The 18,485-nt window shown below is 44.4% G+C and overlaps 1 protein-coding gene across 7 annotated transcripts in view; it reads right to left on the reverse strand.

Annotated features, from left to right (window-relative positions):
- The window catches only part of NAV2 (neuron navigator 2), a 634,885-nt gene that overhangs the window by 222,574 nt on the left and 393,826 nt on the right, over nt 1–18,485 (reverse strand). For all 7 annotated transcript variants that reach the window (XM_073604037.1, XM_073604035.1, XM_073604040.1 and 4 more), the window contains exons 3-4: nt 7,415–7,467; nt 2,160–2,232 (exon numbers count right to left, since the gene is read on the reverse strand). In XM_073604037.1, coding sequence (XP_073460138.1) covers nt 2,160–2,232; nt 7,415–7,467 — 126 coding nt within the window. The remainder of the gene's footprint in view (nt 1–2,159; nt 2,233–7,414; nt 7,468–18,485) is intronic.

Raw genomic sequence — 18,485 nt, forward strand, 5'->3', positions numbered from 1 at the left:
AATCACCAATAGATAGATTCATCCATTGCATGAATCTATCAATGGCCGCCGCTGCCACCTGCTATTCAGGCGCCAGGCCCTTTTTCGGGCGCCTGAATTACAGCGGTGGGGGGGGTTTGAAGCACCGGATTAGAGCCATAGGCTCTAATAGGCGTCAAAAAAGGTAAACAGCGAGCTCCATGCTTGGCGCTCGCAGTTCACCCAGCTGTGTTATAAAAGCTTTCTTAACACTGAACCGCCTCTCCGCCAATCAGGTGCTCGGGTCGTGTGACCTGTCACCTGATTGGCCGAAATGACAGTGTCCAATCATAGGAGAGGACGGGAGAAGAAGAAAAAGAGGACATTGCTGCCCCACCGAGACAAGGTAAGTGCCGGGCACTTACATAATGTGTACAAATAAAGTAGAAGTACATAATGTGTACAAATAAAATAAATATGCATTTAATTTTTTTTAGGACGTTATTAACTTTTAGGTGACCTGTACTCTGGGCGTCATGTACACTGGACGTTTGAAAACCTCTTCTAAACGATTTAACTTGACAGCTAGTAACCGACATGAAAAACGTCCATTTTGCCACTTTTACATGCCGCGTTTAGGGGCATAAATGAGAGTTTTAGTTCAGAAGCGTTTTCAATAAGAGAGAGTGTGTTCCCACCCCCCCCTCTCTCTTTCTCTCCCTCCCTCTCTCTATCCCCCTCTCTCTCTCACTCCTCCCCTCTCCCCCCCTCTCTCACTTTCCCCCCTCTCTCTCCCCCCTCTCTCCCCCCCCTCTCTCTCTCTCTCTCCCTCTCCCCCCCTCTCTCTCCCCTCACCCCCCTCTCTCTCTTCCCTTCCTCTCCCCCCTCCCCTCTCTTAAAAAAAATGCCCAACTGCTCCTAAATGTCCATTTACCAGCTGCAGTGTACATGAGGCCTAAATGTAAATATGGATGGTGGGAAACATGAACAGTAATACAAGGAATGAAGAATTTATCTTGGGATGTCATAAAGCACTCCAAGCCATTGATTGCATGATCTGCGCTGAGGGGCAAAATCAAAAGTTTAAATTAGACGAATCCTGCCCTTTGGCAGAGATCACATGACTTGTCATATGACTGTCACAAGAGGGAGCACGGAGAGGCATTTTCCCCCAGACAAGATAAATATTTTGGCCCTTTACTCTTTTTTTTTTTTTTTTCATCCATCCCAGCAAGACCGTTGACCAGAAGGATAACTTTCCAAAGTGAACATTTTAAAACAAAAAAAATGACCCAAAGTTGGCATTTAACCACTTAAAAATCCACAGAGTTCCGAGTTTAACAAATACCAACACAGATGCACTGTGTATGAAAAGAATTGTGTGGTTGATGTAACCAGATTCAGGTTTTTACAGGGATCTAAACCCACCCTTACAAAATGCACCACAGAGAGATACCCGTTCAACTGCCACAAATCCGGCAAGCTCCTAACGTCCAGTTGAAGCGGACAATGCGGTGCCTTCTTCTGCACTGACGTCCCAAGCAGTGTTGTCAGCCCTACTTCCTTGCCTCACTACAGAACACCTCCCACCTATGTTCTGACAGTGAGGAGAGGGGGGGGTGTTCTGTAGTCCAGCAGGGGGACGACACAGGTAGGGATGACATTGATGCTGGGGGGGGGGGGTTCAGTGCAGGGCAGCCGCTGTGTTGTCAGCTGACACTACAGTAACTTAGGAGCTCACTGGATTTCTGGCAGTTCAACACAAATCTTTCTGTAGTCATTTTGGGGAATTATGCATGTAAGGCCCTTTTCACACTTCAAAGTCGCATGACAAGGCGTACCCCATGATTTCCAATGAGCACTATTCATATCTGCGCAACTTCAAAGTAGTCCCTGCGCTACTTTGGTCCGCCAGTGATGGGACTTGAGGTCTGTAGACCTCAAGATTACACAGGCATTACTTCAAGTCGCGGCAAAGTCAAGTCGTAAAAGTGTGAAAGGGGCCTAATGGAGAGATGTACTGAATGTTTTCTTCTTTATTTTTCTATTTTGCCCTGACATAGATTACATATGACTAGATATAGAATAAAAACAAACATTGGTTGGTTACTCTTAGAAACATTTGCAAGGTCCCCCCCCCCGCCAATTATAAATGAGGCCCATTGTCTACGTGCAATCAGACGGGAAGATCGGGGACTCACCCTCAGCTGACAGGCCTTGTATGTTAATTCCTTTGGCTGCCAGGAAGCTCAGGCACGCATCAATATTCTCAATCTAAAGAAAACAGAAGGTGACAGGTTACACGGAGCGGTGTTGTCACTGTGTGAAATCATGTCTGAGAATAAAGGAACAGCATTGATCAAAGCTACAGCTACAGATAACAGTGAAGGGGTTTTATCAGGTCTGCCGGGTTATATAACGGCCATGCACTAAAAAAATGTCAATCTACAGGCGATCTATAACCCCTAGGTTCACACCTATGCATTTTTTTTTAGTGCGTTTTGCAGTTTGCAGAAACGCACTACAGTCCATTTAACATGGTTTCCTATGGTACAGGTTCACAATCAATGCGTTTTGCGGCTGGTGCGTTTTTGGAATTTTCTGCGTTTTGCTTGTAATTGACTTCCATTGAATCACACCAAAAAGGCAAGTGTTGTGTTTGTGATGCGATTTTTGATGTGTTTTGTAGGTTTTTTTTTTTTTTTTTTCTGTTAAAAACACTGTATATAGCCGGCTGTCGAGTCCTTAACAACCAATGAGTCATCAACTGTCAGCGGGCTTCCCCATTAAAAGCTGAATGTAAAAATATGATAAAAAATTGCCGGAAAAAAAATGAGAATTATTTATTCACACGGGTGGCCCATGTTGAGGGCATGCAGCCTGGTATGGTTCGGGGGGGGTATGAGCAGATAAGGGTTTAGTATCGATTCTGGATTCGGAGGGGACCCCCCCAAAAAAATGGCGTGGGGTCCCCCCAAAATCCATACCAGACCCTTATTTGCCCACTCCGAACCATACCAGGCCGCATGCCCTCAACTTGAACCACCCATGCGATCCGATTCAGCCAGCCACACTGCTTTTTGCAAACCATTTTTGGGGCATCGTTAACATTGACACCCATTGCGGTTTGAATGAATGCAGTGCGATTGTGATACGGTGTGGGAAATGCACAGGAATCGCTGTGAATCCTGCACCGCATCAGTGTGAACAGATAAGGGCCTAGTATAGATTCTGTATTCGGAGGGGACCCTCCCCCCCAAAAAAAATAAAAAATGGCGTGCCCCCCCCAAAATCCATACAAGACCCTTATCTGCCCACCCTGAACCATACCAGGCCGCATGCACTCAACATGGGCCACCCATGCGATCCGATTCAGCCAGTCACACTGCTTTTTGCGAACTGTTTTTGGGGCGACGTTAACATTGACACCCATTGCGGTTCGAATGAATGCAGTGCGAATGTGATGCGGTGTGGGAAACGCACAGGAATCGCTGTGAATCCTGCACCGCATCAGTGTGAACCTGGGGAGCGTTGGACTCATGAGAGACTGTTAGCCAATCCGGTGTCTACTATAAGTCAAAGAGCAGGCAGGAGGAAGAGGCAGTGGCACAGAGTGTGCAGTGCATGCAGAGGTCAGGCCACAGGCACAAGATCCGTAGAGATGGCAGGATAGTGGCACCATTTCTGCAAAGCGGGCAGGAGGAGGGGTGTTGGCACAAGGTCTGCAGAGAAACAGGGGGGAAGAGGCAGTGGCAAAAGATCTGGGGAGCAAGCAAGAGGCAGGGCAGGGGCACAGCATTGGTAGAGCAAGCAGGAGGAGGGCCGGTAGCACAAGGTTTGCAGAGAAAGCAGGATTGGAGGCAGTGGCACAGCGTCTGCACAGCAGGCAGGGAAGTGGCATGAAGTTTGCAGAGAAAACAGGCAGGAGGAGAGGCAGTGGCAATGTGTTTGAAGAGAAGGCAGAAGGCAGGGCAGTGGCATAAGGTTTGCAAAGCAGGCAGGAGGCGAGGCATAGCAAAGCATCTGCACAGCAGGCAGGAGGAAGGGATTGGCACAAGGTTTATGGAGAAAGCAGGTGAACAGCCAGTGACAAAACGTCTGTGGAGCAGACAGGAGGTGGGACAGTGGCATAAGGCTTGCAAGGCAGGCAGGAGGGGAGGTAGGTGGCACAGCGTTTACAGAGCAGGAAGGAGGTGGTGGAGCTATGTCACTTAGAGTCTGTAGAGCAGGCAGGAGCAAGGGAAGTGTCATAAGGCTTGTGAAGCAGGCAGGAGGGGAGGTAGGTGGCAATGCGTTGGCAGAGCAGGAAGAAAGTGGGGCAGTGGCATTGTGTTTGCAGAGCACAGGGCAGAACTACAACCTCAAAAAAAGTGTAGTTTCTTAAGTTTTAAATGGAAAATATATTGTATTTAAAATATTTATATGGAAAATAGAAAACATAAGCTAATAAAGTTTTTTGTACATGGCATTTCTTGTCCAGGTGTGAGTGTTGTGTGTTCCTTTTTGCTATTTTTTTTTATTTACTGAACATCAACATAAAAAAAAAAAAAATATTACAATAAACAGATCTCCCATGTTTCCCAAAATTGGAATACTAATAAAATAATAAAAAAAAAAAAAAAAACACAAACACAGTCAGTATAAAAAAACAGCCTAATGAAAATGATAAATAATTTTTACCAATATATATATATGGCAGAGTAGATGGCGTTGGCTGACGGTCTTTTTGAATAGTGCGGTGGCGTGGCCGGGTTTGAGACGTTAATTTTAGCGGAGCGCTGGCTATTGTTGCGGTACAGTACTGACAAAAGGGGATCCAGTGAATTGGGGGGGGGGGGGGGTCACAGGGTAAATTATTCCAGCCATGAGAAGACTGCAGGAAGAGAGCAGTCAGTTGTGGCAAGGGCTGGCTGTCACTGAGATGGATGGCGTGCCAGGCATAGTGTTTTTACAGCGGCTATGAGGGGACGCTCACAAAAATAGACCAGCTGCAACTGTCACCCTGCAAGCTAGCCGGAATAATCTGTGACAAGTGGCCGGGATTAGTTCTGGGCAAAAAAAAAAAAAAAAAAGAAGAGAATTCACTTTACATGAAGGTATAGAAGGAAGGCGTCACCGCGTCAAAATGTGCTGCAAAATACAGCCACATACGACCGACAATTATGTTTTTTTTTAAATAAAATCTGTAATATAATTTACAACTCTGATACAAATTTTATAGCTTTTATCAGCTGTATTCTTAAATGAAGTGCTAATTTGTGGGTTAAATACGCAGGGTGCCATTGATCACCACGGCTTTCTGAAATGCAAGCACCTGGCTGTCACGCTATTGGTTTGGTTTTCATACTATCTATGTGACCGGCCACAAGCATTGCATAGCATGCAAAAAGGATTCCAAGTTTCCTTTGCCACATACTTAATCAGCCGTTTTCACGCCCTTCCTGCCCAGACACATTTTCAGCTTTCAGCGCTGTAATATTTTGAACGACAATTGCGCGGTCATACAACGTTGTACCCATATGAAATTTTGATCGTTTTTTTTTTTTCCCCACAAATACAGCTTTCTTTTGGTGGTATTTGATCACCTCTGCGGTCTTTCATTTTTGCACTATAAACAAAAAAAGAGCAACAATCTTGAAAAAAAAACACAATAATTTTTTACTTTTTTTTAGAATAAATATCCTAATTTAAAAAAAAAAATGTCTTCCTCAGTTTAGGCGATATGTATTCTTCTACATATTTTTGGTAAAAAAGTTATAGCGTCTACAAAATAGGGGGTAGATTTATGGCATTTTTATTATTTTTATTTTTTTACTAGTAATGACGGCGATTTTTGTCAGGACTGTGATATTGCGGTGGACAAATTGGACGCTTTTGACACTATTTTGGGACCAGTGACAATTATACAATAATCAGTGCTATAAATAATATGCACTGATTACTGTATAAATGTCACTGGCAGGGAAGGGGTTAACACTAGGGGGCGATCAAGGGGTTAAATGTGTTACCTAGGGGGTGATTCTAACTGTGGGGGGAGGGGACTGACTGGGGGAGGTGACCGATCGGTATCCCTATATACAAGGAACACACGATCTGTCTCCTCTCCCCTGACAGGACGTGGATCTGTGTGTTTACACACACACACACAGATCCACGTCCCTGCTCTGTGACAAGCAATCGTGGGTGCCCGGTGGACATTGCAGCCACTAGGGCACGCACATCGGCTCCCGAGTGACGTGGCGCACGCACGTCGCCGGCGGCACGCGCGCGTCCCCTAGACGGCCGGGAAGCCGAGGACGTCATATGACGGCCGCCCAGGATGACAGAGCCACATATTACTATACGTGGGATGGGAAGTGGTTAATTCAACTGAACTTACAGTAAGGCTGGCCACACATTATACAATTTTCTGTACAATTTTCTTTAGATTTACATTCAATTATGTAGTGCAAGTGCCAGCCTAATTGGATACAATTGAAAGTGGTTTAGTTTTGACCTCATATTATCATAGGCGTGCGCCGGGTGTGCCTGGGCACACCCTAATGCACAATCTCTGTGCGCATTAGCATTAGCACTCTGTGTGCTGGCAGGGAGATTGGAAAGATCTCCCACTGATATCTGCCATAAGAGTGTGTATCTGCGTGTGTGTGTGTATATGTCTATACAATATATATATATATATATATATATATATATATATATATATATATATATATATACACACACACACACACACACACACACAGTGGACGAGTAACGCGGTTAATGAGCGTTTTGAAAAACAAGCAACTTTTTTTTTTTTTAATTCTGACTCGGTTTGCGAGTGTTGTCTCGCAAAACAAGCATAATTCAAGCTAATTGGTGGTGCAGTACCGCATTTGGCCAGAGGTGCGGGGGCGCCGGTGACACTCGGAACGGTTCGGAGCCATTCAGAGCCGTTCGGAAATACTCGGAATGACTGAAATACTCCGTTACTGAGTGTTTCCGAGTTCAGTCGAGCTGTCCCCGAATATTTCCGAGGCTCTCCAGCGCCCCCCCCCACCTCTGGCCACATGCGGTATTGCATGCAACAGAAGTCAACGCGGAACAAATTATCTTCGTTTCCATTGACTTCTATGGGGAAACTCGCTTTGATATGCGAGTGCTTTGGATTACAAGCATTCTCCTGGAACAGATTATGCTCGTAATCCAAGGTTCCACTGTATACACACACTGTATACACACATGCGCACTCATGTGTGTTTGAGCTTTGGGGTGCACACCCTAATGCAATAGGCTGCGCACACCTATGCATATTATAGGATTTTTTGTAAGTCTAAAGGAAAATTGGACAAGTAAATTGAACATGTATGGCCAGTCTAAGACAGACAAAAAGCAATTTACGATCGAGCCGCAGAAATCCTCAAGAGCTGTCAATGAAGGCTTCAACACAGGAGAGATACATGTGGTCACTCACCATTTGTGATCTGTTCTTGGGGCAGCCATTGATGTCTTCAACCTTCTCATTGGCTGTGAAGAGAAGAGGAGAGAAGATTGCACCGGTCAGGTATGTGGGATGAAGCATCCAACAAGCACAGCAGAGAACAAGACAACATGTGAAACGCTGAAAGACATCCAGAGAGAGAGAGAGAGAGAGGTGGGGGATTTCACAAGAGCGGCCCACCCAAGACAGCTGAAGAGAGGTCATCAAGGGAGCTGAGACAACTGTTCACAGCTTTTATAATCTACAATCGCCCCGGGATCCACCGGGATCCTGAGCTGGCCCACCGGATAAGCTGCTTCTAGACGTGTCCGCTGGGGGGGGACTCGCTACAGACATACTAAAAAAAACAATCACAAAAAACCTGACATGACATTGGATAAAGATAGTAATACAGTAACATCCATAACCAGCGTATCATGGAAAAGTTCCTCCACCTGTACAGAAACTGAGAGATTTAACTAGTTCCTGTCTGGGTCAATTCTCACATTCTTCTCATACACAGAAAAATCTGTTTTTTTTTTTTCGCTAGAATACTATTTAGAACACCCCCCCCCCCCCCCCCCCCATTTTTTTTTTTTTTTTTTTTTTTAAGCAGAGACCTTGGAGCATACAATGGCTGTTGTTGCATTTTTTTATTATATTTTATATATTTATAATTTTTTCTATTATATTTTATATATTTATATTTGAGTAGCAGTTTCCCAAACATAAACTTTCAGGGGAAAAATACATTTTAATGAGTTTTAGTGAACACAAAAAAAAGTTGACTCTTTTTTTATTTGGCTCTTATATTCTATTTTGGAGATTTGTTTCTATATTCTCTATATTCAATTCAAATTTGACACATTTTATTACTGTATATACTCGAGTATAAGCCGACCCGAATATAAACCGAGGCACCTAATTTTACCACAAAAAACTGGGAAAACTTATTGACCCGAGTATAAGACTAGGGGGAGAAATGCGCAGCTACTGTAAGTGGAAAAGAGGGTCAACAATGCCCATTTGCATTCCTCACTGTGCCCATTTGCAGCCATAGGTTCCCCGAACTTCAAACTTGGTAGTTAAGGGTTCCTAGATGCCCCCTAGCTGCAGCCAAAATTTGGGGTCTCTGGACCCAAAGGGTCCCGAAATGACATTGCTGCAGATGGACACAGTTGACCGAATTTGGGTCCCCGTATGTCGGGGCCACTTGGTGCTATGAGCCCCGAATTTGGTGTGCTAACCCAGTGGAACTAGCACTACAACATAGTTGGGGTTCCTAGCACCAAGTGGTCCTGAGATACGGGGGCCCAAATTCGGTTCGGAAAATGTCAAGCACTTTTGTGCAGCAGAGAATGACATTTTTCGAACCCACTTTGGGGCCCCATATCTCATCAAGGGCCACTTGGTGCTAGGAACCCGAGCTTTGGATATGTTATAGTGCTAGATCCACTGGGTTTGCACACCAATATTGGCGGGTTCCTAGCACCAAGTGCTCCCGAGATACGGGGCCCCAAAGTCAGTTCGGAAAATGTCATTTTCTGCACCAGAAAAGTGCTTGACTCGAGTATAAGCCGAGGGGGGGCATTTTCAGCACAAAAACATGTGCTGAAAAACTCGGCTTATACTCAAGTATATACGATATCTGTTTAGTTGGTCCTTGAATGCCCCACATGGTTCTCTGGACGTGGGTTAGACACCTGTGGCCCTTTAGTGATTTGACCAATATATTTCAAGAGACCAAGGTAAGGATTGTTGCCCTGACAATAGACATGCACATGTATAGATTGAAGTTGTTATGCAATAAAAAATTAAAATATTATGTATGCGATACGATGGTTATAAATTAATTGTTGATGTAATCATTATATGTATATTTTTTTTTTTCAACAGAAGGCTTATACCTCTAGCTGGACAGCATCCCCTGAAGAAGCCTGATATATGGGTGAAACATGTTGGCAATTCTATCCTTTTATGCTGTACCCACAAAATCTTGTTGATTTGTACTTGTGCCAATTGTTGTGTTTTTAACTATTTTTTATTTTTCCTAAAATAAATGTTTTTCTTATATAACATAGTTGTTACTATTCTTTAAATTAATTTGCACCTTAAAAATCCCATTCCCTCTTTCTATATATAATCTATTAAGGGATGTGGTGCTTATACTAAGTTGATTTGTCTGTGATCAAAAACTTCTCTCTTCACTATATAATACCCATTTTGTTGGTAAAATATAAAAAAAGATGATGTTATGCCGAGTAAAAAGATACCCAACATGTCACGCTTTAAAAAATTCTATACACCTGTGGACAGCACTGAAGTACGCTACCTAAAAAAAACTCCATAGGTGACACTTTAAAAGCCTTTATAGGTTTAGAGTTACACAGGAGGTCTGGTGATAGAATTATTGCTCTCACTCTCAGCGTTCATGGAAATACCACTGTGGTGAGATTGTCATTTACACATGCTTGTGGGACCAACACATGCGTTCGTTCACCTTTGCACATGAGCAGAGTGTAATAAGGGGGTGCTTTAAAAAACATTTTTTATTTACCATTTATTTAAAGTGACATTAAAGGCAAAAACTTTAAAAAAAAAAGTAAAATGAGATAAAAAAAAACACAGGTAAATAATTACCTACTCTGTGCAGTAGTTTTGCACAGAGCAGTCCCAATCCTCCTCATCTGAGGTTCCCTTGCTGATGCTCCTAGGCCCCTCCTTCCTGTAGTGCACGCAGAGCAAGCAGCTTACAATTGGGGGGGGGGGGGGGACTGAGAAGGGAGCGATCAAACACCACTGATCGCTTGGTTCTCAGAGCTCCGTGAACTGTCAGTCACCGCTGTCTGCTCTGCACTCCCCCACCTTAAGCTCACTGGAGTGCTGAGCTGTGAAGGGTGGAGGGAGCGGCCGGCTCAGGCTCTCAGTGGCTCGCTGAGAGGCTGAGTCAGGTGCCAGTCCGGGCATGTGGGCTGATCCAGACCATTTGGTTGCAATCTTTCCATAGCCTGAACAGGCTCTGTGACATCAGCTGACAGCGAGCTTCAGCCCACTGTCTGCTGAAAATGGGTCACAGGAGTGCAGAATGAACTGCACTCCTGTAATCCACAGAAGTACAGCCAAAGAGCTTTGGTTGTACTTCTCCTTTAAGCCTGGTACATACGATGAGAGTATCAGTCAAACGATTGTCTGTTTTTTTGGGGGTTTTTTTGCACGCTAGTCTCATATCGAAAAAGAAGAAGAAATTCTGGTACCACAGAATACAACTTCGGAAGTGATGTAATGAGTCGTATTGTATTGTAATGTATTCTTTTGTTTCTGAGCATGCGTGGTTTTTTTCGGACGAATACTGTACTGATTAAACAGAAATCGTTCGATCTGGGATTGTACGAGAAACATTTTCTGATCGTCTGTACAAGGCAATAGGCAGGCTATACACTGTAAGAATACACTCCATTCGGGAGGTTCAACGAGAGAAATCCCTCCATTCCCCTATCCAAGTTAAACAGCCTGGATGGAGGAATCTCCACTACTGGCAATTGTATTCTGACAGCTGGCCCCCATGGCTGACAGAATAACCGAAACAGTGGCTGCATCTGATTGGATGAAAGAGACCTCCTAGCAATGACTGTCCCAGCTGAGTTCCCATACACTCACCGGTCCCTTTATTAGGTCCCCCTTGCCAGTAGCGGGTTGGACCCCCTTTTGCCTTCATTCTTGGTGGAATAGATACAACAAGGTGTTGGAAACGTTCCTCAGAGATTTTGGTCCATAGTGACATGATAGCATCACACAGCTGCTGCAGTTGTCGGCTGCCCATCCATGGTACCAATCTTCCACCACATCCCAAAGGTGCTCTATTGGATGAGATGTGGTGAGTGTGGAGGACATTGGAGTACAGGGACCTCATTGTCCAGTGGTGAGATGATTGGAGCTTTGTGACATGGTGCATTATCCTGCTGGAAGGAGCCATCAGAAGATGGGGACACTGTAGTCATAAAGGGATGGACATGGTCACCAACAATACTCAGGTAGGCCGTGGTGTATAAACCATGATCAATTGGTACTAAGGGGCCAAGAAAATATCCCCCCCACACCATTACACCCCCACCACCAGCCTGAACCGGTGATACCCCATCCCCCACACCATTACACCCCCACCACCAGCCTGAACCGGTGATACAAGGCAGGATGGATCCATGTGCCAAATTCTGACCCCACCATCTGAATGTCGGAGCTGAAATCCAGACTCATCAGACCAAGCAACGTTTTTCCAATCTTCTATTGTCCAATTTTGGTGATCCTGTGCCAATTGTAGCCTCAGTTTCCTGTTCTTAGCTGACAGGAGTGGCACCCGGTGTGGTCTTCTGCTGCTGTAGCCCATATGCTTCAAGGTTGGATGTGTTGTGTGTTAAGAGATGGTATTCTGCATACCTTGGATGTAACGAGGGGTTAATTGAGTTACTGTTGCCTTTCTATCATCTGCCCATTCTCCTCTGACCTCAACAAGCCATTTTCCTCCAAAAAACTGCTGCTCACTGGATATTTTCTCTTTTTCCCACCATTCTCTGTAAACCCGAGAGATGGTTGTGTGTGAAAATCCCAGAAATACCCAGACTTGCCTGTCTGCCACCAACAACCATGCCACATTCAAAGTCACTTAAATCCCCTTTCTTCCCCATTCTGATGCTCCGTTTGAACTTCAGCAAGTCGTCTTCACTGCATCTAGATGCCGAAATGCATTGAGTTGCTGCCATGTGATTGGCTGATTAGCAATTTGTGTTACCAAGCAATCGAACAGGTGTACCTAATAAAGTGGCCGGTGAGTGTAGAAACCTCAGTACAAAGATCCTGGACCCGTCAGTTGGGGATCTTTTACCAAAAAAACTGCAATATTTGGGTGCAGCAAACCTTTTCCAGTACCGATACAAGACGGCTCACACACCGATTCCCACAACGCACGTTCCTGCGTCGCATTTCACAAGTGACCCTAAATGACCTCAGCAAACAGGGAACTCTTCCTCCATGTTGCCCCCCCAATGACTGAGCATGCAGCCTGTTCTCTTCTCTCACCTCTCTGTAGATGTAGAATTCTATACAATCGCTCGCTCTATATTGTTGCTGTATGGAGATGACTGACTACAGACATTCCAGCAAAGTTTTAACTTGTTCCTGGCCCCGAATACACCCCCCCCCCCCCGTGTGTGATTTTCCAGTAGCGCTGAGAGCTGACGACCATCACCTATCAATGTGACGAGTGGCGGGATGGAATGATCTACAACAAGATGGAAGATTCCTGGGGGGCAAAAGATTGTCAGTGTACGATGGATGAATGTGATATCCACCCCACCCCCCCAGGAATCGCTTGATTGCCGGAAACTGCGAGGAGAGTATGTGAACCTTTTCTGAATACAGATCTCACACTGAGAGACACAACACCTGTGTGTCCTGTCCAGCCAATAAGTAAAAGATAAAAAAAAAGAAGAAGAGGACCCGTCACCAGCGCATAATGACAGGATTGTAATGTCTAATGAGCGGGGTCCTCCGATTCCTCCCGTATTGAATTGTATTGTAACTGTACTGTTTGTCCTCATATTGTAGAATACTGTGCAAACTGTTGGCACTTTATAAATCTTGTATAATAATGATAATGTACGGATATCCCAAAAAACTTTATTTTTTTATTAGTTTTGGGGAAAGGTTGGCAACCACATCGCTCCCAAATGTATCTTGTTTGGAGGGACTGCCCCTTTTTTAAAACCAAATTCCCCCCAACCTTCTTTTCTCCTCAGTTGTCCCTCAGTTGTTGCTCTCTTTACATTGGTGATCAGTGAGAAGAATGTTCCTTACATTGGTGATCAGTGAGAAGAATGTTCCTTACATTGGTGATCAGTGAGAAGAATGTTCCTTACATTGATGATCAGTGAGAAGAATGTTCCTTACATTGGTGATCAGTAGGAAGAATGTTCCTTACATTGGTGATCAGTGAGAAGAATGTCCCTTACATTGGTGATCAGTGGGAAGAATGTTCCTTACATTGGTGATCAGTGAGAAGAATGTTCCTTACATTGGTGATCAGTGAGAAGAATGTTCCTTACATTGGTGATCAGTGGGAAGAATGTTCCTTACATTGGTGATCACTGAGAAGAATGTTCCTTACATTGGTGATCAGTGAGAAGAATGTTCCTTACATTGGTGATCAGTGAGAAGAATGTTCCTTACATTGGTGATCAGTGAGAAGAATGTTCCTTACATTGGTGATCAGTGAGAAGAATGTTCCTTACATTGGTGATCAGTGAGAAGAATGTTCCTTACATTGGTGATCAGTGAGAAGAATGTTCCTTACATTGGTGATCAGTGGGAAGAATGTTCCTTACATTGGTGATCAGTGAGAAGAATGTTCCTTACATTGGTGATCAGTGGGAAGAATGTTCCTTACATTGGTGATCAGTGGGAAGAATGTTCCTTACATTGGTGATCAGTGAGAAGAATGCCCCTTACATTGGTGATCAGTGAGAAGAATGTTCCTTACATTGGTGATCAGTGAGAAGAATGTTCCTTACATTGGTGATCAGTGAGAAGAATGTTCCTTACATTGGTGATCAGTGAGAAGAATGTTCCTTACATTGGTGGTCAGTGAGAAGAATGTTCCTTACATTGGTGATCAGTGGGAAGAATGTTCTTTACATTGGTGGTCAGTGAGAAGAATGTTCCTTACATTGGTGATCAGTGAGAAGAATGTTCCTTACATTGGTGATCAGTGAGAAGAATGTTCCTTACATTGGTGATCAGTGGGAAGAATGTTCCTTACATTGGTGATCAGTGAGAAAAATGTTCCTTACATTGGCGGTTAGCGGGAAGAATGTTCCTTACATTGGTGGTCAGAATGCCACCCTTACAGAACAGCTAAGAAGAGAATTGCTGGCTCTGCCCCTGGACCCGGAGCTATACCGGTATTATCGAATCAGAGGTCAATCAGCCACAGCTCCAGGGACCCTTAGACATTTCTGGACGGACCGTAAGGGGTTCAGTGGAACCCTGGTTGAACATGGCTACTCTAAGCTATTGTGTTATTTTCAAAGGACTGCATAAATGAAAAGTAGTGGTGAAAAAAAAAGCAATCGAGGGTTTAACTGATCATTTCTTGTGTGTTAATCCTTCCTGGTCCAGCTTATTGGGGGTGGGGCCGGAGTGTGTTCTTTGCCTACATACTTTGGGACAAAAGGCGTCCCTCTTTTTAATCCCAGAAAATTGGAAGGAATGAGCAACCATGTCAAGATATATTGCTCTCTCTCTTGAAGGATTCACCCTCTCCGTCCTGGTCAGTGCTGGGACAAGATCTTCTAGAGCCCGGGTCAAACATGCCAAACTGCGTCCCCCCAACATGTATGAGCATTATGTGTCAGCAGCCCCCCCCCCAAAAAAAAAAAAAATTGGTCACTAAGCTGCATGCTTATCCTCAAAGCGTAAATTCCCCTTGCTCCCAGCACAAAGCCGTCTCCCCTGCATATCCTCTTCCACCCCCCCACCCCCCCCCCCGAAACACACTCTTCAAATCCCCTCTCCTAGTACAAATCACCCCCAAAAACTATTTTCCCTCCAAGCACAATTCCCCTTCCTCCTATACCATATCACCTCTTCTAACACAAACCCCTCAAATCCCCCCTCATCTCCCTCCTAGCTCAAATCCTCCCCATCCCATAATTTCCCCTGCTAACAAAAAAATACCACCCCCCCCAAAAAAAAATAATCCCCCCTCCGAGCACAAATACCCCGAAATCATCACTCCTAGAACACAGTCCAAAATTTCCCCTCCTAGAACAATTGTTACCTCCTGTTGCCCCCCCAAATTCCCCCTCACAACACAAATCCCCTCCCCCAACCTCCTTGTGGTGCCTCCCCACCTCACATGATACCACAGTACCCAGGGCAGCCGCCCCTCCTGCCCACCCCATGTCCCAGCCCTGGTCCTAGTGACCTCTGATATAAAATGATTGGATACAGAAACTATTCTGCAAATTGGAGGTAAATTAAAACGGTCTGAATTCGTTTGGGTGAAGTCCAATGGGAGCGCAGAAATAATGGCTGCATCCAATTGGCCACAGCAACTGTTCAGTCAAAAAATTTTCAGTAGACCCACAAAACTTGAACATTGATTTTTTTTTCGAACGGATCGAGGCCGACAGGAACCAGCTGAAAGTTGCGTACTGTACGGCCAACTTGAAGTAGAAGGACCAGGAGCCCAAAGGCCTTCAACATTGAGGTCTGTTCATAAAAGAGACAACAATCAACGTGGTTTGGGGGGGCTAAAAGGTTACCCCCTTTTCAGGACCCGAGTATGATGGCAAGATTTGAGGGCTCAAATGTGGCACAATCACCAGGGTTTGTTTGCTGCATGGAAAAGTGGATATGACAAAGATCATTGAATCAATAAATCAGCAATAAGGTTTTTTTAATGATTCATTGATCCGCTGACCCTGTGACGGAGGAGCGAGGAGGAACAACTTTGGAGGACCAGTCAGGCAAATGGAAGTCTAAGAGGAATAAGATAAGTAAAACTGCTTTTACTGTTCACCTACACCAGGGGTCTCCAAACTTTCTGAACAAAGGGCCAGTTTATGGTCCTTCAGACTGAACGAGCAGGACTGTGCCTAGTGGGAGTAGAAAATGCCCCATCATTGGTATTAGTGGGAAGAATATTGACCCATTGTTGGTGTCAGGGGAAGGAATAGTGCCCCATTGTTGGTGTCAGTGGGGGGAATAGCACCCCATCATTGGTGACAGTGGGAGGAATAGTGCCCCAACATTGGTGACAGTGGGAGGAATAGTGCCCCAACATTGGTGTCAGTGGGGGGGAATAGTGCCCCAACATTGGTGTCAGTGGGAGGAATAGTGCCCAATCATTGGTGTCAATGGGAGGAATAGTGCCCCATCATTGATGCCAGTGGCAGGAATAGTGCCCCATCATTGGCGCCAGTGGGAGGAATAGTGCCCCATCATTGGTGCCAGTGGTAGGAATAGTTCCCAATCATTGGTGTCAGTGGGAGAAATAGCGCCCCATCATTGGTGTCAGTGGGAGGAATAGTGCCCCATCATTGGTGTCAGTGGGTAGGGTAGTGCCCCATCATTGGTGTCAGTGGGTGGGGTAGTGCCCCATCATTGGTGTCAGTGGGTGGGGTAGTGCCCCATCATTGGTGTCAGTGGGTGGGGTAGTGCCCCATCATTGGTGTCAGTGGGAGGAATACTGCCCCATCACTGGTGTCAGTAGGAGACACCATCATTGGAGTAGAAGAATAGTGCCCCATCATTGGTATCCATGGGAGGAATAGTGTCCCCATTGTTGGGGTCAGTTGTAGGAATAGTGCCCCATCATTGGTGTTTTGTCAGTGGGAGGAATAATGTCTCATCATTGGTGTCATTGGGAGGAATAGTGCCCCACCGTTGGGGTCATTTGTAGTCACGGTCCCCTATTGTTGGTATTAGTGACAGGAATTATGCCTCATTGATGGTGTAGAAGGAATAGTGTCCCAAGGGCCTGATAAAGGCAAGCAAAGGGCCAAATCCACTGCCCCAGACAAAAAAGAGAGTATTTAACCCTTACAGAGGGGGGGGGGGGAGCCCTCATACAGAGATCAACTGTGTTAGTTCTGAGTTTTGTTAGAAAATTTTTCCCAGGCATTTGAGAAATGTAATCATTACACAGTGGCTAAGTGGTTAGTACTTCTGCCTAGCAGTACTAGGGTCGTCAGTTCAAATCCCAACCACGGCACTCCCTGCCTGGAGTTTTCATGTTCTCCCTGTGCCTGCGTGGGTTTCCTCTGGGTACTCCGGTTTCCTCCCACACTCCAAAGACATGCTGGGAGGTTACTTGGCTCCTCCTTAAATTGTCCCCTAGTATATGAATGAATGTGAGCTGGGGCCTTAGATTGTAAGCTCTTTGAGGGCAAGGACTGATGTAAATGTATAATATATGTAAAAGTGCTCTGTAAAATTGACGGCGCCATATAAGTACCTGTAATAATAACAACAACAGCAATACATTCATTTAATAGTAGATGACAATCACAAGGCAATCTAGATATCTGCTACTGCTCAGACGGACTGGAGTCAATGATCAGTCTAGGGCTGCAACTAACGATTATTTTCATAATCGATTAGTTGGCCGATTATTGTTTCGATTAATCGATTAATCGGTTAATAACCTTAAAAAAAAGCGTGGTGTATAATTTTAGTTAATATGTAAAGTTTTAAAAAAAGGCAATTTATTCTTAAATATCTCTATGCAGTGGTAAATATAAATAACCAACTATATGGTTAGGGAGCAAAATATCTAATCCACTCTGAGAATAACAGACAGAGGAGATATACTGTATATACTATTAGAGGAGATATACTGTATATACTATTAAAGGGTGAATCTGGTAAATAATCATCAGAGATCAATTTTTTTAAATTAAAAATAAAAACAAATAATGTCATTTTAAGAACGTTCGTTCGATTTTCTAATCGTTAGTGGGGTCAAATCGATGTTCATTTTCAACCACAGTGATGGGAAAATTTGGAAATAATAGAAAACTTGGTCAAAGGAATTTTCAGACCGTGTATGTGGTTTTCGTTCAGAAATGACATTCATTTTAAAAACAGAATGTTAAAAACAAGTGAAAATGTCAAACAACATTCTTTCATTCAGCGAATGTACAAAGATTTTTCTGAAAATTGATCCGTGTGGCCAGCATAAGGCTCGGTACACGCCTATGCAGTTTGCTTTTGATCTGTTTCTGCAGTGCGTTTTGATTTTTGTGCACGTGTTTTTGCTGCGATTTGCATTCTGCTTTTTTTTGGCCAATTTGGTGTTGGGCAGAATAAAAAAGACAAATTGCTGCAAAAACGCATTACATGCTTTTCTGCAGCTTCTCTATTGAAGTCTATTGAACCAAAAAAGTTTTGCGTGAACGTGTCCTATAGGAAACCATGTAGATGAACTGTAGTGCGTTTCTGCAAAAAAACATAGATGTGAACCAGGTCTAAGACATTTAGTAACATAATGGGGTAAAAAAAACGAAAA

The sequence above is a fragment of the Aquarana catesbeiana genome, linkage group LG11, assembly GCF_042186555.1.
Source record: "Aquarana catesbeiana isolate 2022-GZ linkage group LG11, ASM4218655v1, whole genome shotgun sequence".
Taxonomy (NCBI): Eukaryota; Metazoa; Chordata; class Amphibia; order Anura; family Ranidae; genus Aquarana; species Aquarana catesbeiana.